At 55.7% G+C, this 25,292-nt stretch overlaps 2 protein-coding genes across 2 annotated transcripts; both read left to right on the top strand.

Moving 5' to 3' along the window:
- Positions 1-65: 65 nt before the first annotated feature.
- On the top strand, positions 66-16,989 carry P4HB (prolyl 4-hydroxylase subunit beta). Its single transcript, XM_064369608.1, has 11 exons — positions 66-280; positions 1,206-1,412; positions 5,018-5,151; positions 5,341-5,478; positions 13,011-13,115; positions 13,285-13,410; positions 13,738-13,938; positions 14,338-14,458; positions 14,587-14,768; positions 15,107-15,193; positions 16,053-16,989. The coding sequence occupies exons 1-11, from the start codon at positions 130-132 to the stop codon at positions 16,131-16,133; spliced, it is 1,533 nt and encodes a 510-aa protein (XP_064225678.1). The 5' UTR covers positions 66-129; the 3' UTR covers positions 16,134-16,989.
- A 6,903-nt stretch (positions 16,990-23,892) lies between these two features.
- On the top strand, positions 23,893-25,266 carry PPP1R27 (protein phosphatase 1 regulatory subunit 27). The gene is made up of 3 exons (XM_012452726.3): positions 23,893-24,362; positions 24,473-24,623; positions 24,954-25,266. The coding sequence occupies exons 1-3, from the start codon at positions 24,173-24,175 to the stop codon at positions 25,075-25,077; spliced, it is 465 nt and encodes a 154-aa protein (XP_012308149.2). The 5' UTR covers positions 23,893-24,172; the 3' UTR covers positions 25,078-25,266.
- Positions 25,267-25,292: the final 26 nt, after the last annotated feature.

A 25,292-nucleotide genomic window follows, 5' to 3' on the forward strand; every position in this document is an offset into this window, starting at 1 on the left:
CGGGCGGAGGGGGCAGGCGCGCCCCGGACCCAGGATTTATAAAGGCGAGGCCGGGACCGGCGCGCGCTCTCGTCGCCCCCGCGGTCCCGGCGGCGCCAACCAAAGCGCCCCTCCCGCTCCGCGTCCGACATGCTGCGCCGCGCTCTGCTGTGCCTGGCCCTCGCCGCGGCCGCCCGAGTGGGCGCCGACGCCCCCGAGGAGGAGGACAACGTCCTGGTGCTGCGGAAGAGCAACTTCGCGGAGGCGCTTTCTGCGCACAAGTACCTGCTGGTGGAGTTCTGTGAGCACCGGGCCTGGCGGGCGGGCGGGACTCGGAGCCGTCGGGCCAGGCCCTCGGGACGCAGGCACGCCCCGGCCGTTCCCGGGGCCGAGACCTCTGGCGAGCCGGGGGCTGAAGGCTGCCCTTATTGCCCGCCTTGGGGGCCGTGTCCGGGGCTCCTTGGGGGTGGGCGCCGGGCTGGGAGCCGGGGGGGCCGTCCTGGTGCCCGCCCTGGTGCCCGCCCTGCGCACGGCGGGATCTTCCTGTTAGTGCGTGAACAACTGACCTGTGGGAGCACAGAGCAGGCCAGGGTCCATCCAGCCCTGCCGAGTCCTCCCCGGGGCCGACCCGGAAGGCGCCCCGCTCCTGCCCACCCCACCTTCAGCTCGCCACAGCCGTTCTTCCGATAGTGTCAAGGACCAGACTCCCAGGTCTTCCTCATGTCCATAAGGATGTGACATCTGTTCCTGGGGTGGGAATCTTGTGCTCAGCACAGTTGCTAACTTTGTTGACAGATCGTCTTATTCCCAGACTCTTAAGGAACTCGGGGCCTGTGTGCGTGGATGTGCATCTCGTACTCAGCTAGTTCTGGCACAGGCCGCCACGTTAACTTCTTCACTTGTCTGTAGTCGTAAAGGGGAATTCTAGGGAGACCCTGGCCTTAATTGCCTACAGGGAGTAAGAAGTCAGCAATCTTTCAAAGGTTTGTCTTCTGTGCCGATGGTGACATAGAGTGGGGGCTGGTGTTGGTTGCGGTTCACTTGTCATTCACGGCCTCTGTCCTGATATTGCCCAAGAGCGCCGGGCTATCAGCTCAACGTTGTGCGTTAGGAGGGGTTATCTTGGTGAGTAGATAAGGTTTTTATGAAGGGAAGTGCCAGAGGAGAGAGGCAAGCGTGGCCGAGGGATCAAGGGCTGCTTTCTAGCATCTCATTTCCGCTTCCAGATGCCCCATGGTGTGGCCACTGCAAAGCTCTGGCCCCTGAGTATGCCAAAGCCGCTGGGAAGCTGAAGGCAGAAGGTTCTGAGATCAGATTGGCAAAGGTGGATGCCACAGAGGAGTCTGACCTGGCCCAGCAGTACGGTGTGCGAGGCTACCCCACAATCAAGTTCTTCAGGAACGGAGATACGGCTTCCCCCAAGGAATATACAGGTGTGGCTGTGGCACTGCCCTGGAACTGTGTTTAGGGAGGGACTGGTCTGCGGGTCTGGGAAGCTGGCAAGCTGAGCGGTGGGGAGGCTGGTTCCCAGAGGCTCGGAGGGAACCCATTCTCAGACTGGGTTCTCTGTCCACTTGTACCCTGAGGGTCCTGTGAGGAAAGTTCTCTCATCCTAGAAGAACCTTCGAGTGCAGAACGTGTCTTGTCCCATGCTGTCCTGGGGGCGGCTGGCCGAGGCCTGTTTGGAGATGACCAGCGAGGAGAGGGAGGCCGGTGCCTTCTGGCCACATGGGCTCTTTGTGCGGCCCCTGTTCCTAGGAGCATCAGCGTAGCTGGAGCTCTCAGGGTGACCACCTGCTAGCGATTGCTAGTAGTGTGCCAGCTGCCGTGCCATGCGCTTGCGTGGTTTCTCCTTGGATCCTCTCTGTGAGACAGGTGTTTCCCAGACAAAGGGCTGAGGCTTAGAGCAGCTGAGTCACAGCGTCACGCCTGTTGGTGGCAGACCTCGAATCCAAGCCCAGCCCGCTCTGCCTGCAGCCCAGGCCCCCAGCTGCTCGTCCGCCACCTCTGAAGCTGCCCTAGTGGAGGCCGGGGCCCTGTGTAGCCAGTCAGTGACTGGCAAAAGAAGATGCTTTGTCTATAAAAGCAGCTCTGTGGCATGTCAGATGCACACGGTGGGTGGCCCAAAAGCAGCTCACTCCAGTGATAGCAGGGCTGTCCCCGGAGCAGGTGAGCTCTGTCCTGTTCTAGTAGCAGATGGTTGCCACTCACTTGGCTGTTTTGATGTTCCCATTTTTTTATTCATGTTTGCTTTTGGAATGGGAAGTGCTCTGTCCAGAGTCACCGTGGTTCTGTCACTGACACTCAGGTTTGCAGTTGGGATGAGCACTTCTAAATCCACTTGTTACTGGTGTCTGTCTTGTTGGGCTGGCAGAATCCTTCTGCATCTGAACGGGGTCTTCCCCGCTCGGACCAGGGAATCAAGCTCCAGGAGGGAAAGGGTCATTCTATAGCCTCAGTCTTCCAGGAGGAGTAGCTTCCTTCCCAGTCATTTGACTGCCTTTTGTGGCATACGAGTGTGTCATCTACCTTCTGGTCAGGGAGGCATGTAGGGTGGGCCATTGGCGAGAACTGACATGCCTGGGGTAAGTTAGGAGGGGGGAGGTAGGTAGACCAGGTGTCAGCCTGTTTCCACAGGTAGGAAAAATGCCCTGAGGCCGAGTTGCTGACCACCACTCTAAGATGAGGCTGGTGGCAGGCTCTTGGGTGACAGTGTGTGTATGATGAATGTACGTGTCAAGGAAAATTTAGAAAATGCAGAGGGCTGGCTGGGCGCACTGGCTCATGCCTGTAATTCCAGCACTTTGGGAGGCCAAGGCGGGCGGATCACCTGAAGTCAGGAGTTCGAGACCAGCCTGGCCAACATGGTGAAACCCTGTCTCTACGAAAATTACAAAACTTAACCGGGCATACTTATGCACGCCCGTAATCCCAGCTATTCAGGAGGCTGAGGCAGGAGAATCTCTTAAGCCTGGGAGGCGGAGACTACAGTGAGCCGAGATTGTGCCATTGCATTCCACCCTGGGCAACAGAGCGAGACTCCGTCTCAAAAAAATAAAAAAGAAGGCCGGGCGCGGTGGCTCAAGCCTGTAATCCCAGCACTTTGGGAGGCCGAGGCGGGTGGATCACGAGGTCAGGAGATCGAGACCATCCTGGTCAACATGGTGAAACCCCGTCTCTACTAAAAATACAAAAAATTAGCTGGGCACGGTGGCACGTGCCTGTAATCCCAGCTACTCAGGAGGCTGAGGCAGGAGAATTGCCTGAACCCAGGAGGCGGAGGTTGCGGTGAGCCAAGATAGTGCCATTGCACTCCAGCCTGGGTAACAAGAGCGAAACTCCGTCTCAAAAAAAATAAAAAAATAAAAAATAAAAAGAAAAATAAAAAAGGAAAAAGAAAATGCAGGCCGGGCACGGTGGCTCACGCCTGTAATCCCAGCACTTTGGGAGGCCAAGGCGGGTGGATCACGAGGTCAAGAGATCGAGACCATCCTGGTCAACATGATGAAACCCTGTCTCTACTAAAAATACAAAAAAAAATTAGCTGGGCATGGTGGCGTGTGCCTGTAGTCCCAGCTGCTCAGGAGGCTGAGGCAGGAGAATTGCTTGAGCCCAGGAGGCAATTCGGTGAGCCGAGGTCGCGCCATTGCACTCCAGCCTGGGTAAGGAGGGAAACTCCGTCTCAAAAAAAAAAGAGAGAGAAAAAGAAAATGCAGAGGGCAGGCCGGGCGTGGTGGCTCACACCTGTAATCTCAGCACTTTGGGAGGCCTAGGCAGGCAGGTCACTTGAGGTCAGGAGTTGAAGATCAGCCTGGCCAACATGGTGAAACCTCATCTCTACTGAAAATACGGGAGGCTGAGGCAGGCAGATCACTTGAGGAGGTCAGGAATTCAAGATCAGCCTAGCCAACATGGTGAAACCCCATCTCTATTGAAAATACAAAAATTAACCAGGTATGGTGGTGTGTGCCTGTAATCCCAGCTACTCGGGAGGCAGGAGAGGCAAGAGGATCACTTAAACCCTGGAGGTGGAGGTTGCAGTGTGCCAAGATTGTGAGACTCTCTCTCAAAAAATAAAATTTAAAAAATGCAGAGGGCCAGCCTGGGCAACATGGTGAAACCTCGTCTACAAAAAAATACAAAAGTTAGCTGGGCCCAGGTACAGTGGCTCATGCCTGTAATCCCAGCACTTTGGGAGGCTGAAGTGGGTGGATCGCTCGATCCCAGGAGTCTGAGACCAGCCTGGGCAGCATGGTGAAACCCTGTCTCTACAAAAAATACAAAAATTAGTTGGGTGTGGTGGCACATGCCTCTGTGGTGCCAGCTACTTAGGAGGCTGAGGGGAAGGATTGCTTTAGCCCAAAAGTTGCAGTGAACCATGATCATGCCACTGCTCTCCAGCCTAGGTGACAGAGCAAGACCCTATCTCCCCACCCCACCACCCCAAAAAAAAGGCTGGGATTGGTGGCTCATGCCTGTAATCCCAGCACTTTGGGAAGTCACCTTATGGCAGGCAGACTGAGCACAGGAGTCAGAGACCAGCCTGGGAGACGTGGTAAAACCCCTGTCTCTACAATAAATAGAAAAATGAGCTAGGTGTGGTAGTGTGCACCTGTCGCCCCAGCTACTCACGAGGCTGAGATGGAAGGATCACTTGAGCCCAGGATGGAGGCTGCAGTGAGCCAAGATCCTGCCACTACACTCCAGCCTGGGTGACAGAGTGACCCCGTGTCTCACAAAAAAAGAAAATGCAGAGGATTAAAGGAAAAAATGGGTTTGTGATCCTGTTATTCAGAGAGAATCACCCTCTTCCTCCCCAGCCCCCTTAACACCACCATGATCCCATGTACACCGGGGTTTAGGCGGCGGGTGGACGGCACCAGACCTCTTCCGTGGTGAGAGAACATCTTGCTTAGGTTGAGTCAGGTGTTCTCAGCCTGGTTGGCAGGGAGCGGAGACGGGAACAGGCCCAGCAGGGCGGGTGGCACTGCCTGTTGGAGAGTAGAACCTACATTTGTTTGGGGTGTATGGGGTGTAGCTGGCAGAGAGGCTGATGACATCGTGAACTGGCTGAAGAAGCGCACGGGCCCAGCTGCTACCACCCTGCCCGACGGCGCGGCCGCAGAGTCCTTGGTGGAGTCCAGCGAGGTGGCTGTCATCGGCTTTTTCAAGGTAGGGGCTAGAGCTTCCTTCCAGTCTTCTTTCTCCTGTCATCTGTTGAGCCAGGGGTCCCCACGGCCTGCGGCCAGCAGTTCTGTACGTGTCCCCTCCGCGCAGGCACTGGGATCCGCCTCCTGCTGGCCCAGGCAGGGTTGCTTAGTGCCGGGGGCTCGTGACCACCTTTGCTTTTCCCTCGTTCAGGACGTGGAGTCGGATGCTGCCAAGCTGTTCCTGCAGGCAGCAGAGGCCATCGATGATGTCCCATTTGGGATCACTTCGAACAGTGACGTGTTCTCCAAATACCAGTTGGACAAAGATGGGGTTGTCCTCTTTAAGAAGGTGAGTGGCCCCGGGCAGCTCTGCCCAGGTTAGTTCCGGGGTTGGTCTGCAGAGGGTGGCATCGCTCTCCTTGTTAGGGGAGGCTTGCCCCCGGCAGCTTTGGCCCAGTCGCTGTGTTCTGTAGCTTTGCCCGAGTCGCGGTGTAGGAGGCACGGATGCTGTGGCCTCTGCATTCAGCTTGGGCCCTCTGGTCACTCTCCCGCCACAGCCGCCCCATGCTCTTTCACAGAAGACCTAGGGGAGCTGCTTTTCAGTTAGCTTTTTTTTTTTTTCAATTATGATGAAACATGTAACAACATTTGTTCTTTTTTTTTTTGAGATACGATTTCTCATTCTGCCATCCTGGCTGGAGTGCAGTGGTGCTGTCTCAGCTCATTGCTACCTCTGCTTCCCAGGCTCAAGTGATCCTCTGATCTCAGCCTCCCAAGTAGCTGGGACTACAGGTGCATGCTACCACTCCTGGCTAATTTTTTGTATTTTTTGGTAGACATGGAGTTTTGCCATGTTGTTCAGGCTGGTCTTGAGCTCCTCAAAGTGAGCTGCCTGCCTCAGCCTCCCAAAATGGTGAGATTACATGCTTGAGCCACCATGCCTGGCCACGTTTTTTTTGGAGACAGAGTCTCGCTTTGTCACCAGGCGCCAGGCTGGAATGCAGTGGCATGATCTCGGCTCACTGCAACCTCCGCCTCCTGAGTTCAAGCAATTCTGCCTCAGCCTCCCGAGTAGCTGGGACTACAGGCGCACACCACCACGCCCAGCTAATTTTTGTATTTTTTTAGTAGAGACGGGGTTTCATCATGTTGGCCAGGATGGTCTCAATCTCTTGACCTTGTGATCGCCCGCCTTGGCCTCCCAAATTGCTGGGATTACAGGTGTGAGCCACCGCGCCTGGCCACATTTTAACTATTTTAAAGCATTAATTACATTCAGAGTGTCATGCATCATCCCTCTAATTTCTGGAACGTTTTCCTCACCCAGAGGTCTGAAGTATTGGCTCTCTGGGCATGTTCCCACCCAGTTGGCACCCATACTCCCTGTGCCTCTCAGCCCCAAGGGCACTACGACCCCTCAGGATCCACTTTGAAAACTGCCATCCCGATCCCACTGTCCTTCTCCTGAGGAAGGGCTCCTGAACAGTGTGGCCTCTTCGCCGCTCTCCCCATTACCAGGACACAGCAGTGTCCATCTTTGCAGTGTGATGATGGGGCCTGTGGGTTTGGCTCTTTTCTCGGTCACCAGGCAGGGCAGCTGGGGCCACACACTTGTGCTCTAGGGACATAGCTGAACCTGGATGTGGGTGATTGCGGGCTCGTGCTGCTCAGAGCAGGGGGTAGTGTGGATAGGAGAGAAAGTTCCATGGGAGGAGGGACCTTGGGATTGAGGGGCAGGAGGGCGGCCAGGGGCGATTGGACCTTCAGCTCCTGTCCCGTGTTGTTCCCAGAGGGGAGAAGAGCTTTTTAGACAGCAGCATCTTGAGTTGTGCGGGACGGGCAGCCTCTGGGATTGGGGCTGAGTGGTTTTTAGGCCATGGGGAACCTATTCCCTTTCTGTAGGAAGCACTGAGCATCTAGCACTCCCTGGGACTTGGGAGGGGAGGGTAGCGCCCTCTTCCTGGAGCACGGTGGTGCAGGTGGGCAGGACAGCTTGCTTCCACATCCTCGTTCTCATCGTTTAGCTGTTTTTGCAGCCAATTCCTCAAGATAAGACAGTAGATGCTCTTTACCAGGAGACAGTCTCTTGATGTTCTCTGAAGGGAAGAGAATTGCTAAATTAGTCAGTTACCATTGCAAGGTGCCCAGGAAATGAAAAATCTGACTAGAAAAAGCCAATGAAGGCTAGGCACAGTGGCTCACGCCTATAATCCCAGCACTTTGGGAAGCCAAGGTGGGCAGATCGTGAGGTCAGGAGTTTGAGACCATCCTGGCCAACATGGTGAAACCCCGTCTCTATTAGAAATACAAAAATTAGCCGGGCATGGTGGTGCTTGCCTGTAATCTCAGCAACTTGGGAAGCTGAGACAGGAGAATCCCTTGAACCTGGGAGTCAGAGGTTACAGTGAGCCAAGATTGTGCCACTACACTCCAGCCTGGGCAACAGAGTAAGACTCTGTCTCCAAAAGAAAAAGCCAGTGAAGGGTTGGAAAAGTTGAGGGAACCAAAGGTCTTTTTAGAGCTTTTATTAAAAAGAAAGTTCCAGGTCACGTCCTGAAACTTGGGTTCTGGGGGAGACTTTCTCCAGGGCCCGCGAGACTTGCAAACCCTGTTTCGTCACTCAGCCACACAGCTCCTTCAGTGCCCTCGGCGTCTGGAGTGGCCATTTGACTCTGTGTAGACAGTTTGGTGATTATGTGTCCGTGAAAGCTGGGAAGATGGTTTCGTTGCTGTTGCCTGTAAAGGCTCCCGTGTGGTGGTCATCCGTGTGGGCTCCCCACAGCTGAATGTTCGCCTCAGTTTCTGGAGCCCATTAGAGCTGGGCACAGACAGTCCCACTTGGGACTGATGCCAGTTGGTGGGTGGCACTTTCTGAAGGGAAGAGAAGTGGGCGTTGCAGGGGCCCAGGCAGGAGCCCAGCTCACTGTGCCATGTGTGCAGTAAGGGATGCCTTCCTTGGAAGTCAGAGCTTGCCCTGCAGCGGGGAGGGTGAGCCCAACTTGTTCCTTTTCCGCCAGGCTGTTAACCCTGGTTCCTCAAAGTGAGGGAGGCCTTCCTGTGTGTGTGCAGTGGCCACAGGGGCTGCCTGGCTGAATCGGGTGCTGTTGTGTGGCCCGTCGCCTGCTTCTCCCTTCTTTCCCTAGGGGGCACTGCAGCTCAGGAGAGCCTCTGTGGGGCGCTGGTCACTGGGACCAGGAGCGTGAGAGCTTCTGATATTTCATTTTTCCTTCTTCACCAGCTGGCAGCACTGGGCCTGTTGGTATTGTTGCTTGAGAAAGGGTCTCACTGTTACCAGACTGCAATGCGGAGGCACAGTCCCAGTCTGCTGCAGCTTCTACCTCCTGGGCTCAAGCAATCCTGCCCGCTCTGCCCCCTGAGTAGCTGGGACCACAGGTGTGTACCATCATACCTGGCTTATGTTTTAGTATTTTTGTAGAAATGGGGTTTCACCATGTTGCCCAGGCTGGTCTTGAACTTCTGAGCTCAAAGAATCCACCTGCCTTGGTCTAAAACATTGGGATTCTAGGCGTAAGCCATATCACGCAACCTGCATTGGGCCTTTCTGTGCTGTTTGTCACTGTGGCCTGGCCGGGCTGGCCTCCTGCTGCTGTCCCCGGCTAAGTGCAGCAGTTTCTTACCACAGTAGCCCGAGATGGAGAGTGATGGGGCATCTCTGCTGAAGCGGTGGCAGCCCTGGGACAGCTGCGGCCACTGTCTCCTCCTGGCTTCTTGGCATGAAATGGTGCAGGCCGCTTCACACTCTGGAGGGAGCACATCTCTTTTCCACAGGGGCTGGGGTGATTTTCTGTTTGTCTGTGGTCTCTGCCCAGCATTACTCCTGGCAGAGTGCGAGCCTGCCAGTGCCTTAGGGAGCCCGGCCGTTGCCAGCAGCTCATGTTCCAAAGGGTTCTCTCCAAGGGCCTCCTGGCCTTGGCTTTTCTGCCTCTTTTTATTCACCTTTGCCCCTCTGGGGAAGATGGAGCGGACTTGGAAGCCCCTGCCCCTTGGGCTCGGGCGGGGATGGTTGGCACTTATGGTCTGGTTTAGCATCAGCTCTTTGGGGGTCAGGGTGGCCCCGGCACAGCGTGCACAAGAGCAGGAAATGGCACCTGCTTTTAAGTTACTCTGAAGACACATAAAGGGAAATGGCCAGTAAGAAAGGATGAGTGATTTATTTCCCGAAGTCTCATTTAAGAAGTTTGAGGTAGGCCGGGCGCGGTGGCTCAAGCCTGTAATCCCAGCACTTTGGGAGGCCGAGGCGGGTGGATCACGAGGTGAACAGATCGAGACCATCCTGGTCAACATGGTGAAACCCCGTCTCTACTAAAAATACAAAAAATTAGCTGGGCATGGTGGCGCGTGCCTGTAATCCCAGCTACTCAGGAGGCTGAGGCAGGAGAATTGCCTGAACCCAGGAGGCGGAGGTTGCAGTGAGCCGAGATCGCGCCATTGCACTCCAGCCTGGGTAACGAGCGAAACTCTGTCTCAAAAAAAAAAAAAAAAAAAAAAAAAAAAAAAAAAAGAAGTTTGAGGTAGCCGGGCGCGGCGGCTCACTGAGCGCCTATAATCCTAGCAGTTTGGGAGGCCGAGGTGCGTGGATCACCTGAGGTCGGGAGTTCGAGACCAGCCTGCCCATCAGGGAGAAACCCCATCTTTAAAAAGTAAAAAATATTTTTAAAAATTAAAAAAAAAAAAAAAGTTTGAGGTGACCAGGCTTGGTGGCTCACACGTGTGATCCCCTAAACACTTAGAGAGGCCAAAGCAGAAGGATTGCTCAGCCAGGAGTCTGAGACCAGCCTGGGCAACATAGCAAGACCATCTCTACAAAAACTAAAAATGAATTTTTAAAAAGTAGTTCTGCCGAGTGTAGTGGCTTACCCCTGTAATCCCAGCACTTTGGGATGAGGAGGCATGCAGATCACCTGAGGTATGGAGTTTGAGACCAGCATGACCAACATGGAGAAACCCCATCTCTACTAAAAATACAAAAATTAGGCGGGCATAGTGGCTCGTGCCTGTAATCCCAGCTACTCAGGAGGCTGAGGCAGGAGAATGGCTTGAACCCGGGAGGTGGAGGTAGCAGTGAGCCGAGATCGCGCCATTGCACTCCAGCCTAGGCGACAAGTGCAAAACTCCGTCTCAAAAAAAAAAGTAGTTCTGGGCCAGACGCCGTGACTTACACCTGTAGTCCAACACTTTGGGAGGCTGAGGCAGGCGGATCACGGGGTCAAGAGATTGAGACCATCCTGGCCAACATGGTGAAACCCCATGTCTACTAAAAGGTGGCACATGTCTGTAATCCTAGCTACTCAGGAGGCTGAGGCAGGGGAATCACTTGAACCCAGGAAGCAGAGGTTGCAGTGAGCTGAGATTGTGCCACTGCACTCCAGCCTGGGTGACGAGCAAAACTCTGTCTCAAAAAATAAAAAAATAGTAGTTCGGAGGGAGTGATGGAAGGCTCACCTGAAATTCTCACTTGAAGAGCCTTAGCACAGGAGCACCTCTCTGAGCCTGAGCAGAGGCTGCATCCTCTGCCTCTCTGTGTGGCCTCAGGATTCCCTGAAGCTGCTGTACATTATTAGGGGTCTCAAAGGGCTTACGGGCATGCGGATTGTGCCTTTTGGGATGTATTGTATTAGAAACTAGAACTAAGAATATGAAAAATGGGTTTTTTGTTTTTGTTTTTGAGACGGAGTCTGGCTCTGTCACCCACGCTGGAGTGCAGTGGCGTGATCTTGGCTCACTGCAACCTTCAACTCCTGGGTTCAAGTGATTCTCCTGCCTCAGCTTCCCAAGTAGCTGGTATTATAGGTGTGAGCCACTACGCCTGGCTAATTTTTGTTTGTTTGTTTTGAGACAGAGTTTTGCTCTTGTTGCCCAGCCTGGAGTGCAATGACATGATCTTGGCTTACTACAACTTCCACTTCCTGAGTTCAAGCTGTTCTGCCTCGGCCTCCTGAGTAGCTGGGATTACAGGCGCCCACCACCACGCCTGGCTTATTTTGTATTTTTAGTAGAGACAGGGTTTCTCCACATTGGTCAGCCTGGTCTCAAACCGACTTCAGGTGATCTGCCTGCCTCGGCCTCCCAAAGTGCTAGGATTACAGGCATGAGCCACTGCACCCAGCTAGTTTTTTTGTATTTTCAGTAGAGACAGGTTTTCACCATGTTGGACCAAGCTGGTCTTGAACTCCTGGCCTCAGGTAATCCACCCACCTCAGCCTCCCAAAGTGCTAGGATATTAGGCATGAGCCACCACGCCCAGCCTGTTTTTTTGTTTTTGTTTTTTTTTTTAAGACGGAGTCTCACTCTGTCGCCCAGGCTGGAGTGCAGTGGCACAATCTTGGCTCACTGCAACCTCTGCCTCCTGGGTTCAAGTGATTCTCCTGCCTCAGCCTGTCAAGCAGCTGGGCAGATGCCTGCCACCACACCTAACTAATTTTTGTGTTTTTAGTGGAGGCAGGGTTTCGCCATGTTGGCCAGGCTGGTCTCTTAACTCCTGACCTCAAGTGATCCTCCCGTCTCGGCCTCCAAAAGTGTTGGGATTACAGGAACACACCACCACACCCAGCTAATTTTTTGTATTTTTGGCAGAGTCGAGATTTCACCATGTTGGCCAGGCTGGTCTCGAACAAGTAATCCACCTGCCTCAGCCTCCCAGACTTTTAGTGTCACAGGTATGAACCACTGTACCCAGCCTTTCTTTTTTTTTTTAATTAATTTTTGAGACTGAGTTTCATTCTTGTTGCCCAGGCTGGAGTGCAGTGGTGCTATCTCAGCTCACTGCAGCCTCCGCCTCCCAGGTTCAAGTGATTCTCCTGCCTCAGCCTCCCGAGTAGCTGGGATTACAGGTGCCTGCCACCATGCCTGGCTTATCTTTGTATTTTTAGTAGAGATGGGGTTTCACCATGTTGGCCAGGCTGGTCTTGAATTCCTGGCCTCAAGCCATCCATCCACCTTGGCTTCCCAAAATGCTGGGATTACAGGCGTGAGCCACTGTGGCCAAATTTATTTTAAAACAACAGTGATCCCATTACATGTTATCATAAATAATATTCTTTTTTTTTTTTTTTGGAGACAGAGTCTCGCTCTGGAGTGCAGTGGCGCGATCTCATTGCAACCTCTACCTCCTGGGTTCAAGCAGTTCTGCCTCAGCCTCCCGAGTAGCTGGGATTACAGGCACGCACCACCACACCCGGCTAATTTTTTTTTTTTTTTTTTTTTTTTGTATTTTTAGTAGAGATGGGGTTTCACCATCTTGGCCAGGATGGTCTTGATTTCTTGACCTTGCAATCCACCCGCCTCGGCCTCCCAAAGTGCTGGGATTACAGGCGTGCGCCACCGCGCCCGGCCTAAATAATATTCTTATGGAAATTATTTTTTCCCAGACAAAAACAATTTAGTGCTGAGTGCTGTTTTAGGTTCTGCCAAGAGGACCCTCCTCTCCCGCCCTCCTGCTGTTGTGACACCAGGCACCCAGCAGCTTCCGTGGGTCTGCACCACAGCACGAGAGGGAGAGTGAAAAGGCAGAGGCTAGAGAAGTGTGAGTGTGAAAATAGCTTTGACCACGTGGTGCCTTGAAAGGGTTGGGGGCCCTGGGGATGGATCACACTTTGAGGGTTGCAGGAACACCACGAGCTCCAGGCTTGAGTTGTGGATGTGAAACCAGCCATGGAATTCACTGGTGGCCATAAGGCTATGGCCGGAGCCAGTCTGGCTGTCAAGGAAGTCGTGTCCTGTATCCATTGCTGCGAACTGTGGCTCAAAACCCCCCGGGAGAGTGGGGCTGCAGGCTGCTGTGCCTGCCCATGTCCAGGGAGACCCGAGCCCCAGGGTCTGTGCTCCCAGCAGCAGTGCTCAGGGCCCCCTTTCTGTCCACAGTTTGATGAAGGCCGGAACAACTTTGAAGGGGAGGTCACCAAGGAGAACCTGCTGGACTTCATCAAACACAACCAGCTGCCCCTCGTCATCGAGTTCACCGAGCAGGTGCGGCTCCCCCGATGTCCTGCAGCCCCCAGGCTTGGGGTGGGAGGGGGATTTGGGGTGGGGCTCCTGGTCACCACTGCTCTCCAGCGTCTGGCATTGGAGGTTGTTGCGAAAACATTCTGCATTAATAGTGTGTAGCTCAGACCAGTAACGTAAGTTTATAACACAGACAGCCCCGAAGATTTTTGGAGGTGAAATCAAGACTCACATCCTGCTGTTCCTGCCCAAGAGTGTGTCTGACTACGATGGCAAACTGAGCAACTTCAAGAAAGCGGCCGAGGGCTTCAAGGGCAAGGTCAGCTGTTTCTCTGGGTGGCTCGTGGGGCGGTGCCAGGGAACGGCACGACTCTCCCCGAGGTGACAGAAGTGTGGGGTCTTCCTGAGGCTGCCTCCTGGACCGGGCACCTGCTGTAAGAGAGCCTGGACGTGGGCAAGAGGCCAGACAGGCTAGCCCTCTGCTCCCAGTCGCCTGCTGGTCTGGTTGGGCAGCCCCAGAGTCCATCCATGTTGGAGGACTGAGGCGCCAGGCGCACGGCCTGCTCCCCAGCAAAGTCAGGGATGGAGCAGAGGGGCAGCCTGCCAGCGACTCCTGCACCTGTACACCCTGCGTTTTCTCCCCCAGATCCTGTTCATTTTCATCGACAGCGACCACAGCGACAACCAGCGCATCCTCGAGTTCTTCGGCCTGAAGAAGGAAGAGTGCCCGGCCGTGCGCCTCATCACGCTGGAGGAGGAGATGACCAAGTACAAGCCCGAGTCGGAGGAGCTGACAGCAGACAGGATCGCAGAGTTCTGCCGCCGCTTCCTGGAGGGCAAAATCAAGGTGGGCACGCGTTGCAGGTCAGGGCTGCCTCTGGGGTGGAGCTGCCCCCTTGGGGTTTCTGGGCTTGAGTAAGAGGTTGGAGCCCGAGACGACGTGAAGACCACCATTCTTGTCACACCCTCGAGGACCCGGAGGAGCCCTCTTGTTGACACGGCTGGCCCAGACGCTCCTCACAGAAGCCTCCTGGCTGGTGAGGGTGCCGCCTGCTCGGGCTCATTGGGCCCAGCCCACTGGCTCAGCCTTCTCTTTCCGGATTCCTGGCACTGTCGGCTTCCACGGCCGCCATCCTGGTGTGCCAAGTGCAGCCGCTCACCTCAGCCCTGGCCAGGGGTGGGGGGTCCAGGACCTCTGCATTCCCCTGGGCAGTGCCGCCCTCACCGTGCCCTGCCTGCCCTCCAGCCCCACCTGATGAGCCAGGAGCTGCCTGAGGACTGGGACAAGCAGCCTGTCAAGGTGCTTGTTGGGAAAAACTTTGAAGAGGTGGCTTTCGATGAGAAGAAGAACGTCTTCGTGGAGTTCTGTAAGTGTCACTCCTCAGCCTCCAGGTCTGTGTCCCCGGGGCACGCGAGAGGGCTGCGGGCTCCTGGGAAGCGTCTCTGCCAGCAGCTTTGTGGGCCAGGACAGACCCTAGAACTGCCTGCTTTTCAGACGCCCCGTGGTGTGGTCACTGCAAGCAGCTGGCTCCCATTTGGGATAAATTGGGAGAGACATACAAAGACCATGAGAACATCGTCATCGCCAAGATGGACTCGACCGCCAACGAGGTGGAGGCCGTCCGAGTGCACAGCTTCCCCACGCTGAAGCTCTTCCCGGCCAGCGCCGACAGGACGGTGCGCCTTCCCTCCAGGCGGGCTGGGCTCTGGGAAGAGCAGTGGTCCCCATGCCAGCCTGGGTGCCTGTCTGGAGGGAGCCTGGGGCTAGTCAGGTGGGAGAAGAACTGTGGGGGCTCCTTGAGAAGCACCTGTCTTATTTTCTTTTTTGAGAGAGATGGGTTTCACTATATTGCCCAGGCTGGTTTTGAACTCCCGGCCAAGCAGTCCTCCTATCTTGGCCTCCCAAAGTGCTGGGATTCCAGGGCCTGCTCTGCCTTTCTGTAGAGGAAGAGCCCATGCCAGGAGATTGGCTCGGGGGCAGGACCAGCCCCTGCACTTACTCCCGTCTTCCACAGGTCATCGATTACAATGGGGAGCGCACACTGGATGGTTTTAAGAAGTTCCTGGAGAGTGGTGGCCAGGACGGGGCAGGGGATGACGACGTGAGTTCAGTTAAAGCCTTGGGGTGGTCTGCGAGTCAACCCGCCTGGGCTTGACTCGGAGGTGGGAATAGTACTGCTGGAGGCATGTCTGTGTCTTGGGCTCTGGGGCCCCAGACCTCTGCCCAGCAGGGCCACGGGATGTGCTCCCAGCACTCTGAGGAAGCAGCTCTCCCGGGTCAGTGCTTCTTTAGGGGGGCAGTGTTGAGGGCATCTTTAAAAACCAGATTTTGTTTAGAAAACCTTTTCAGTCACATGGCATCGGCTCCTCACCTTCTGTTAACTTGGACTTGAATGTCCATCCCCAACCCACTGGCGTGGCCCAGACACAGGGGAGCAGGCATGGGTGTGCCCTCGGGAGCTCAGTCCTGCCATCACATGGCCAGCAGCAGTGCTGACTCTGGGGGAGCAGGAGGGCGGGTGTCAGGAGAACACAGCAGGTGTAAGGTGTTTGACCGTGGCGAGGGAGGCGAGGGCATGGCCAGCTCAGGCTGGGCGCGCTGGTGCACGGTGCGGGGGAGACACACTCTGCCTGGGCTGGGGACAGAGGGCCGGCCCCTTGTGCTGCCTGTGGCCTGTTGCTGGCCCGAGCCTGAGGGCTGGAAGTATTCTGGTCACACCTCAGCAGTTACTGTGCTTTGACTTCATGCTGGGGCTGTTGTCCCTGCCAAGATGGGACCCTCTGTAGGTTCCATGGTGCCAAATTGGGAGGCACATATACCCCTGCCGATCTCATAAAGACCAGGGTTGGCTGCTCTGGTGGTCGTGGCCAGCTGGTCCCTGGTGTGAGCACCACGGGGTGCTGGGTGCTGGCAGCCTCGGCCACTGCAGCTAACCCGTCCCCCCTTATCCTGCATCCCAGGATCTCGAGGACCTGGAAGAAGCGGAGGAGCCAGACATGGAGGAAGATGATGATCAGAAAGCTGTGAAAGATGAACTGTAACACGGAACGCCAGACCCGGGTGCCGCCAAGACCCCTCGGGGGCTGCACACCCAGCAGTGCACGCCTCTGAAGCCTGTGGCCCTCACCTGAAGGAGGGCGTCGCCGAAAAATCCAGGGAACTTTTCTGAAGTGACACCTCGTCCCCCCACAGCGTCCATTCACACCCGTCTCTTCCTTTTGCTTTTCAATTTTTGGAAAGGGATGTATCTCCAGGCAGCCCCCCCTGGTGGGCCTTGTCTCTTGAAATCGTGATGTACTTTTTTGTACATGGGTCTGTCCAGAGCGCTTGCTTGAGTGTTCAGAGTCTCGCTGCCTCCCTCCTGCGGGAGGTTTCTGCTCTCTTTGAAAATTCCATTTGTGGGATTTGTAGACGTTTTTCGACATCAGGGTATTTGTTCCACCTTGGCCAGGCCTCCTTGGAGACGCTTGTCCCCCGTGTGGGAGGGATGGAGCCAGGCTGGACACGGTCAGTCAGCACCGCGTGCAGCGTTGCCATGACTGAACATGGCTCTTGCATTTTTTGGGTAAATGGAGACTTCCAGATCCTGTCAGGGTGTCCCACATGCCTGGAGTGGGGCTGGTGGCTTCCGGCCATGGGGCCCAAAACAGGCCTTTCCCCTTCCCTTCCTCAAGCCAGAGCTCCTCGTCCTGTCGTGGGCTCATTGCTTGTGACCACTGGCCTTTCTGCAGTGCAGCCCGTGACCTGCTCGAGGCAGTACCAGGACCCCTGACTCCCAACCTGGGAGGTGGCTGAGGATGCTGGAGCTGAGTCAGACGTTGACAATTCTTCAGGCATTTCTAGCTCACAATCGGAATTGAACACATTGGCCAAATAAAGTTGAAATTTTACCACCTGTCCTTGACTCGGGTTTATTATCTCACCCAGCCCAGGGAGCTGGGCTGGAATGCTGATGCTAAGGCCATCTGCCGGGCCTTGGTGGGGTCACTGGTGTTGAGAGGCCTTACCCCTGGAGGGAGGGGCAGGTGCAGAAACAGGCACCAGTCTCCCCCGCAGAGCTGTGGACTCGAGGCCTGGGCAGCACGGACTTGCGGCTCCCAGGGAGGCTGCCTGCCCTGTGTGCAGGCTGCTTCACCTGAACTGCGCCTGGGCTTCTACCGTGGGGCTAGACCCTGGATGTGGACACAGGTGAAGCCGCCCAGCCCCACGTCATGTTCACAGGCTCCAGGTCATTCCCTCCCATCCCTGCCGTGGAGTGACGAGAAATCAGGTGGACTCAGGCTTTAAGGATGGGTGAGAGGATCAGGGTGGCCTTATCACCAGCCCTTCACACAACAGGGCTGGGGGCAGGGACTCATGCCTGGAATCCCAGTGCTGGGGCAACATGGGGAGACCCCATCTCTGCAAAAAATTAAGAATGAGCCTGGCATGGTTTGCACCCAGCTACTTGGGAGGCCGAGGTGGGAGCATCACTTAAGCCCGGAAGGTCGAGGCTGCAGTGAGCAGAGATCGCACCACTGCATGCCAGCCTGGGTGACAGTGAGACCCTGCCTTGTTCTTACTCTTAAAAATAAGTATCTCCTGGTCTTTGCATTATTTGGCTTAAGTTCAGACCTCTTATGCTTCACATACGGAAAAACAGTCGATTTTTTTGAAGACACAAAGCTGCGACCTGTGTGCAGGGCTGGGTGATGCCTCTGCTCAGCCTGGATTTGCTGCTTCTCCACAAGGGAGGTCTTAGAGGCTCTGTGGTGTCTGTGGGTCCCCCTGAGGGCAAGAGCAGGGGCCCCGAGGGTCCAGCAGGGCTCATGGTGGTCTCAGAGGACAGGTGAGGCAGGAGGAAGGAGCCCAAGAGCACAGCATGGGGGTGGAAATATGGCTCTAGGGAGGCTGCTCAGCCCTCAGAAGGTCACAGAGAACAGAACGAACGGCCCTTGCCAGGCTGCCTTGGGCCCTGCCTGTGACTGGGTGAGCCCTACCAACTTTGTCCTGACGTGCTTCCTGGAGCAGGAGCTTCTGCACCGCCCAGGTTCCCGGGTATCCTCCCCGTTCCCGAGCTTGCGGGCTGGCTGGAGCTGCCGGAGCCGGAGACAGCTCTCAAGCCAGACCAGGCCTTGCGGTGCGCCCGTGGTGAGGGAGGCGAGGACGCTACTGCCCTTCCCGGTCTCACAAGCCCGGGCGCTCCTGGCGCGGCCGCGGAGTTTCTGGCCAGCGTGCTGCAAGGACCTGCGTCGGCATGTTGCCAGCACCGACCAGCCTGGTTTGCCCACTGTCCATGGCCCAACACGACTCACACCAGCTCCGCAGTCTGGGTGCTGCCATCTGCCCTGGCCCCTGGCTCTGTGGTGTTGGAGACGGTTTCTGATTAGTTCAGCTCCAGAGCCTCAGCGGGCTTTGTGTGCCTTGCCTGGGTCCTCAACACGGTGAGCCACATACGGAAAAGTGGGCATGGGCATCTGGAGGTGCCATGGGAGGATGTTAGCTCTGCCTCCAAGATGTGAACAGAGGCCCAGGAGCTGTGGCTTTTTGCAGGGTCTCTGAGGAAGGAGGCTGTCTCGAGTCACAGCTAAAGGGGTGGCCTGTGTTTGTGCCTGTGCTCCCTGCCCTTGAGATGGGGGTGCAGTGGCCCCGTGGACCAGCTGTGTGGGGAGCTGGCCCTCTGGAGAGAAAGCTGGGACATGGTGCAGCTGCCCGGAGCACACAGCAGGGGTGTCATGTGCTCCTGGGAGGGCAGGGAGTCACTGACACCTTTCCAATTTTCGCAGAGGCAGCTGATGAGCACATTCCTGGGCTTGGCTGTGTGGGGAGGCTGTGGGGCCGTGTCCAGAACCTCTCCGGCTGGGCTGCTGGATTAGCAGCGAGACTTTGAAGGTTCTGGGGGGAGGCGGTTAGGGCTTAGCAGCCTGGGATTTCCCAACTTCTGTTTCTCCAGGTGCCAGGGAAGCCACTGGCCAGGAGCCTAAAACGGGCTGCCTGGCCTGTGTACTCCACCCTGGGGGTCCTCTGGCCTTGGGGAGGGAAGGGCCCCTCTGGCCCTAGGCTGGCCCTCCTGCTGGAATGCAGTGGGAGCTGCACTGACTTCCCTTTTTTTTTTTTTTTTTTTTTCAGATGGAGTCTTGCTCTGTAGCCCAGGCTGGAGTACAGTGGTGTGATTTCAGCTCCCTGCAACCTCTGCCTCCTGGGTTCAAGTGATTCTCCTGCCTCAGCCTCCCAAGCAGCTGGGACTACAGGAGTGTGCCACCATGCCTGGCTAATTTTGTGTATTTTTTAATAGAGACCAGGTTTCACCATGTTGACCAGGCTGGTCTTGAATTCCTGACCTCAGCTGATCTGCCTGCCTCTGCCTACCACAGTGCTGGGATTACAGGCATGAGCCCCCACGCCGGGCCTAGCTGACCTTTCTAACGGGTCTCCAGGGTGCTTTCTGCAGAACAGTGCTGGTTGCATTCACTGGACATTTTTTTTTTTAAATTTGAGACAGGGTCTTACTCTGCTGCCCAGGCTGGGGTGCAGTGGTGTGACTGTGGCTCACTGCAGCCTCAAACTCCTGGGCTCAAGCAATCTTTGCACCTCAGCATTCCAAGTAGCTGGAACCACAGGCACACAGTACCATGCCTGGCTAATTTTTAAATGTTTTGAACAGAAGCGGGGGCTCCCTATGTTGTCCAGGCTGGTCTTGAAATTCTGGCTTCACGTGATCCTCCCACCTTGGCCTCCCAAAGTGCTGGGATTACAAGCATGAGCTACTGAGCCTGGCCTGGCCTCACCGGACTTTTAAAGTTGAATGTAGCCAGGCATGGTGGCACGTGCCTGTAATCCCAACTACTCGGGAGGCTGAGGTAGGAGAACTGCTTGAACCCAGGAGGTGGAGGTTGCAGTGAGCCGAGATCGTGCCATTGCACTCCAGCCTGGGCAACAGAGCAAGACTCTGTCTCAAAAAACAAAGCAAAACAAAAAACACAGTTCCCACATCCTTATTAGAACAAAGGGCACATAAATACCTTTCAAGGGATCTGTTGTGACTGGCGAGGCTTCAGGCACCAGTGCCTTCGGTGATCCAATTAGAAACCCCCAAGCCAAAAGCTCTGTGTGCTCCCAGCCCTCCTTTGACAGGAGGGACAGGGGCTTGCTTGGAGTCCCCAAACAGGCTCACCGGATGGGCTTGCCCCAACGTCTCTAGCCTGAGGCTGGTCACTCCCGAAAGGGCGTTCCTTCTGGTCACACTGTCGGTGGCAGCTTCATCCAATGTGCTTTCATCTGATCCTCTGAGTGGGGAGGGCAGACAGAACTTTCCACAACATGAGAAAAGGCAATCTTCACATCAGAGGCGATTCTGTCTCTGGTCTCCACTGTAGAACGTTTTGTCTCTAGGCTTCACGTAAACAAACCAGGAAAAAATGAACTCACTTCTCCCAAGTGACCCGGAATTACAACTATCTGCATCTTTCTCCGAGCTCCTAGAAATGCAGCGACATGCAGGGTGTCTGCAGGGGCCCGGGCCCGGCTAGAGGCTCCAGGGTCACTCCAGCACCCGACTGGGAGAGGGCGTGGCACCTGGTGCGCCTGTAGTGAGGGGCCCAGGGGCCAGGGGAGGGGCAAGGGGTCCACCTGGGCCCCGAGGCAGGTCAAGGAAACCTTCGCCAGCCGGGACCCTCTGTCAGCACCACTTCTCCAGCAGCATTCTTCCTTTCTCTCTTTCTTTTTGAGCTCTGTCACCAGGCTGGAGTGCAGCGGCATGATCTCAGTTCACTGCAACCTCCGCCTCCCGGGTTCAAGCGATTCTCCTGTCTCAGCCTCCTGAGTAGCTGGGATCACAGGCCCGTGCCACCACATCCAGGTAATTTTTGTAGTTTTAGTAGAGACGGGGTTTCGCCATGTTGCCCAGGCTGGTCTCAAACTCCTGACCTCGTGATTCACCCACCTCAGCCTCCCAAAGTGCTGGATTACAGGCATGAGCCGCCGTGTGCCCAGCCTTCCCGTAGCATTTGGCCAAGGCTTTGCACCTAGAGGTGTCTAATATGTCTGCTGATTGGATTTTGTTGGATGCAGATCAGCCCAATGAAGCAAGGCTGTTGCTGACCTAGCTCCTCTGCCCCAGCGAAGAGCCGCTGGCCAGTCTTGGTTCTGTCCTCATTCAGACCTTTAGTGGCCACCTGCAGGGTTTTACCAGCATTATGGGTTGAATCATGTATCTCCTAAATTCATTTTGAAGTCCTAGCCCTGGAAACCTCAGAATGTGACTGTGTTTGGAGACAGGGTGCTGGCAGATGTCACTGATTAAGATGAGGCAACACCCCACTACGACCCCGGTGTCCTTACATAAGGGAGAGATGTGGACAAACACAAACGCAGGAAGAACACCGTGGAGAAGAAGGCAGAGATCACGGTGACGCTGCTATAGCCAAGGACACCAGGATTGCTGGCAGCACCAGAAGCTGGAGATACACTTGCGACAGACGCTCCTCAGAACCTCTGGGGGAACCGGCCCTGCCGAAACCTGGGTCCCGGACTTCAGCCTCTAGAACTCTGGGAATGATTGTCTTTTTTTTTTTTTTTGAGACAGTGTCTTGCTGTGTTGCCCAGGCTGGAGCGCAGTGGTGTGATCTCAGCTCACTACAACTTCCGCCTCCTGAGTTCAAGTGATTCTCCTGCCTCACCCTCCCAAATAGCTGAGGCCACAGGAGTGTGCCACCCTGCCCGGCTAAATTTTTTGTATTTTTTATTATTTTTCTATTTTTTTGAGATGGAGTCTCACTCTGTAGCCCAGGCTGGAGTGTAGTGGTGCGATCTCGGCCCACTGCAAACTCCACCGCCCGGGTCCTGGTTCAAGCAATTCTCCTACCTCAGCCTCCCAAGTAGCTGGGATTACAGGCATGAGCCACCATGTCCACCTAATTTTTGTATTTTTTAGTAGAGATGGGTTTTCACCATGTTGGCCAGTCTGGTCTTGAACTTCTGATGTCATGATCCACCCGCCTGGGTCTCTCAAAGTGCTAGGATTACAGGCATGAGCCACCGCATCCGGCCTTTTTTTGTATTTTTAGTAGAGAAGGAGTTTCACCATGTTGACTAGGCTGGTCTTGAACCCCTGACCTCAAGCGAGCCACCTGCCTCAGCCTCCCAAAGTGCTGGGATTACAGGCGAGAGCCACCGTGCCTGGCCATGACCATCTGTTTTTTAAGCCAGCCTGTGGTCTGTCATGGCAGCCCCAGCAGACTCATCCCACCAACTTCAAGTGCTGCAGTGTTCCCAGCACAATCGATGGCCGTCTCTGACCCCAACGACCTCCCTGTGTCTGTGTCCTGTCCCAGCCACTGGCTCTTCCCATGTCCTGCAGTCCAAGCCCCACCTCGGACCTCCACTGGGGCTGTTGCAAAAGTAAAGGCAGCCAGCAATGAAGAGCCTGTTGGAACATGATTCTTAAAAATTCCCTTGGCTGGGCCGGGTGCTGTAGCTCACGCCTATAATCCTAGCACTTTGGGAGGCCGAGGTGGGTGGATCACCTGAGGTCAGGAGTTCAGGACCAGCCTGGCCATCATGGTGAAACCCCAACTTTTTAAAAAAAAAAGAAAAAGAAAAAAAAAAATTCCCTTGGCTGGACGGGCACAGTGGCTCATGCCTGTAATCCCAGCACTTTGGGAGGCCAAGGCCCGTGAATCACAAGGTCAGGCGTTCGAGACTAGCCTGGCCAATATGGTAAGACCCTGTCTCTACTAAAAGTACAAAAATTACGGGCGTGGTGGCCGGCACCTGTAGTCCCAGCTACTCAAGAGGCTGAGGCAGAATAATCACTTGAACTCATGAGGTGGAGGTTTCAGTGAGCCGAGATCATGCCACTGCACTTGAGCCTGGGTGACAGAGCAAGACTTGGGGCAAGCTCACAGGGGCCAGGGCAGAGACGGCACATCACCTGGGGTGTGAGGGTCCCTGAACGTGGGGAGCAAACTGGACACTATCTTTTTTTTTTTTTTTTTTTTTTTTTGAGACGGAGTTTCGCTCTTGTTACCCAGGCTGGAGTGCAATGGCGCGATCTCGGCTCACCGCAACCTCCGCCTCCTGGGTTCAGGCAATTCTCCTGCCTCAGCCTCCTGAGTAGCTGGGATTACAGGCACGCGCCACCATGCCCAGCTAATTTTTTGTATTTTTAGTAGAGACGGGGTTTCACCATGTTGACCAGGATGGTCTTGATCTCTTGACCTTGTGATCCACCTGCCTCGGCCTCCCAAAGTGCTGGGATTATAGGCGTGAGCCACCACGCCCGGCTGGACACTATCTTAAGTATGAGCATGTGTGTCAAAACTGGAACCCAGAGACTGTGCAGGGCCAGCCCATGAGTGTGGGGGACACCGTGTCCCCTGCAGGCTTTCGGGGCGGGGGAGCCAGGCACTCAGAAGAAGGGTTGCAGGACTGGCTGAGCAGGAGCCTGAGGCATTGAGATCTCAGCCAAGGAAGCCTGGGGGGGTTTCTGAGCAGGAGGCAGGGCCATCAGAGTAGTTTTGGGAAAACTATGGAGAGTGAGGCAAGCCACGCTGGAAGGTGAAAACTGACAGGTAGGGAGATGGATAGGGCTCAGGCCTGCTTCCCCACGGCACGGTGGACCTGTGCTTCTGCAGATGTGGAAGGGGTGGCCACCTTCACTTTCCAGGAGGTAGAGAGCAGGCCCTTCCGTTGACCTTGGCACCTGCTATGCCCTTGATCTCATGTTCCTGGCCATCTCATGGGCTCTGGACTGATGCCTCCTCCCGCCCTCGGTAAGGTACCTTCTTGGTCCAGTTGTGGGGCAGGGAGCGACAGGCAGGAATGGTTTGACCCTTTGGCCGGGCACTGTGACAGGTGTGCTGAAAGATGAGTCACTAAACATGATCTGGGGCGCTGGGGGAGGGGTGCAGCTCAGTTTCAGCCCCTCGCACTCGGGAGGATGACCGTGCAGCTTTATATAGCCTGCTGAGCCCTATATAAGCAAGTCAGAGGCAAGGGTACGTCCGACAGGAGCCCTCGAGCTGATCTGGTTGGGGCCGAAAACATTATTCACCCCAGTGCAGCAGGGTCCCCGGGGGCAGCCTGCCCCACAGCACCCAAGATGCCTAGCAGAACTGCCCGTTATGCCCGCTACAGCCCACGGCAGAGGCGGCGGCGGATGTTGGCTGATCGTAGCGTGCGTTTCCCTAACGATGTCCTGTTCTTGGACCACATCCGTCAGGGTGACCTGGAGCAGGTGGGGCGCTTCATCCGGGCTCGGAAAGTCTCCCTGGCCACCGTCCATCCCTCAGGTTAGCAAGCCTTAGAGGAGCTGGCCAGGGGCTGTGGGGTGGTGGGGGAGGCCAGCAAGGAGGATCCGACCTGGAGTTCAGTCTTGACCCCTCCGGTCCTCTCTGCCCAGGCATGGCCGCCTTGCATGAAGCCGTGCTCTCTGGAAATCTGGAATGTGTGAAACTGCTGGTCAAATACGGGGCTGACATTCACCAGCGAGATGAGGCAGGCTGGACACCCCTGCACATTGCCTGCAGCGATGGATACCCCGATATAGCCAGGTGAGGGAGCCTGGGTCTACTCAGGCTTGAACCTGACCCCTGCAGGCCTCGGTGCGCCCCCAGGATGTGGGCCCCAGAAGGAGGCCCTGGTGGTGTAGGCAAGTATCCTGAAAACCCTAAAACCTTCTGGAATCCTGTTTCTGCCCTTGTCCTCAATAGAGCCAACTGGAAAAGCTGGCCAGGTGTCTTCCTCTTTACCCTACCCGGGCCTTGGAACCCCAAGGTGGGGGACACACATGTGACCCCAGGCGTCTGCCCCTCTGTGCCGGGTGGGGGTGAGCACTCTCCAGGCTCCTCCCCGCTTCAGCCAGGGCGACCTTTGCACCCCAGGTACCTCATTTCCCTGGGAGCGGACAGGGACGCAGCCAACGACGATGGCGACTTGCCCTCCGACCTCATTGACCCGGACTTCAAGGAGTTAGTGGAGCTCTTCAAAGGGACCACCATGGACTGAGCCAGCCCTGCCCGCCCGGGGCCCTGGAGAAGCTGCGTGTCGCCCAGGGGCCAGCAAGTGCCCCATCCATGGGCCGGGGGCGGCCGGACCCGTCCCTCCACGACCTCGCCACCGCTCCCAGGCCTGGCTTTGTCTCCAAGTGAATTTTCTACTGTGACACTTTTTACTTTTTCAATAAACGTGACTCACGAGCCAGTAGTGGTGGCCTGATTACT

Source organism: Aotus nancymaae, unplaced genomic scaffold, assembly GCF_030222135.1.
Source record: "Aotus nancymaae isolate 86718 unplaced genomic scaffold, 86718_ANA_hifiasm-v0.15.2.pri h1tg000089l, whole genome shotgun sequence".
NCBI classification, from domain to species: Eukaryota; Metazoa; Chordata; class Mammalia; order Primates; family Aotidae; genus Aotus; species Aotus nancymaae.

What these genes read in the sequence shown, in the direction of transcription:
- P4HB (XM_064369608.1), top strand. Translation starts at nt 130, where the DNA reads ATGCTGCGCCGCGCTCTGCTGTGCCTGGCCCTCGCCGCGGCCGCCCGA. An exon ending in TTCCCCCAAGGAATATACAG is followed by an intron (nt 1,413 to 5,017) that starts GTGTGGCTGTGG and finishes TATGGGGTGTAG; the next exon opens with CTGGCAGAGAGGCTGATGAC. An exon ending in CGGCCAGCGCCGACAGGACG is followed by an intron (nt 14,769 to 15,106) that starts GTGCGCCTTCCC and finishes CGTCTTCCACAG; the next exon opens with GTCATCGATTACAATGGGGA.
- PPP1R27 (XM_012452726.3), top strand. Translation starts at nt 24,173, where the DNA reads ATGCCTAGCAGAACTGCCCGTTATGCCCGCTACAGCCCACGGCAGAGG. An exon ending in GGCCACCGTCCATCCCTCAG is followed by an intron (nt 24,363 to 24,472) that starts GTTAGCAAGCCT and finishes CTCTCTGCCCAG; the next exon opens with GCATGGCCGCCTTGCATGAA. An exon ending in GGATACCCCGATATAGCCAG is followed by an intron (nt 24,624 to 24,953) that starts GTGAGGGAGCCT and finishes TTTGCACCCCAG; the next exon opens with GTACCTCATTTCCCTGGGAG.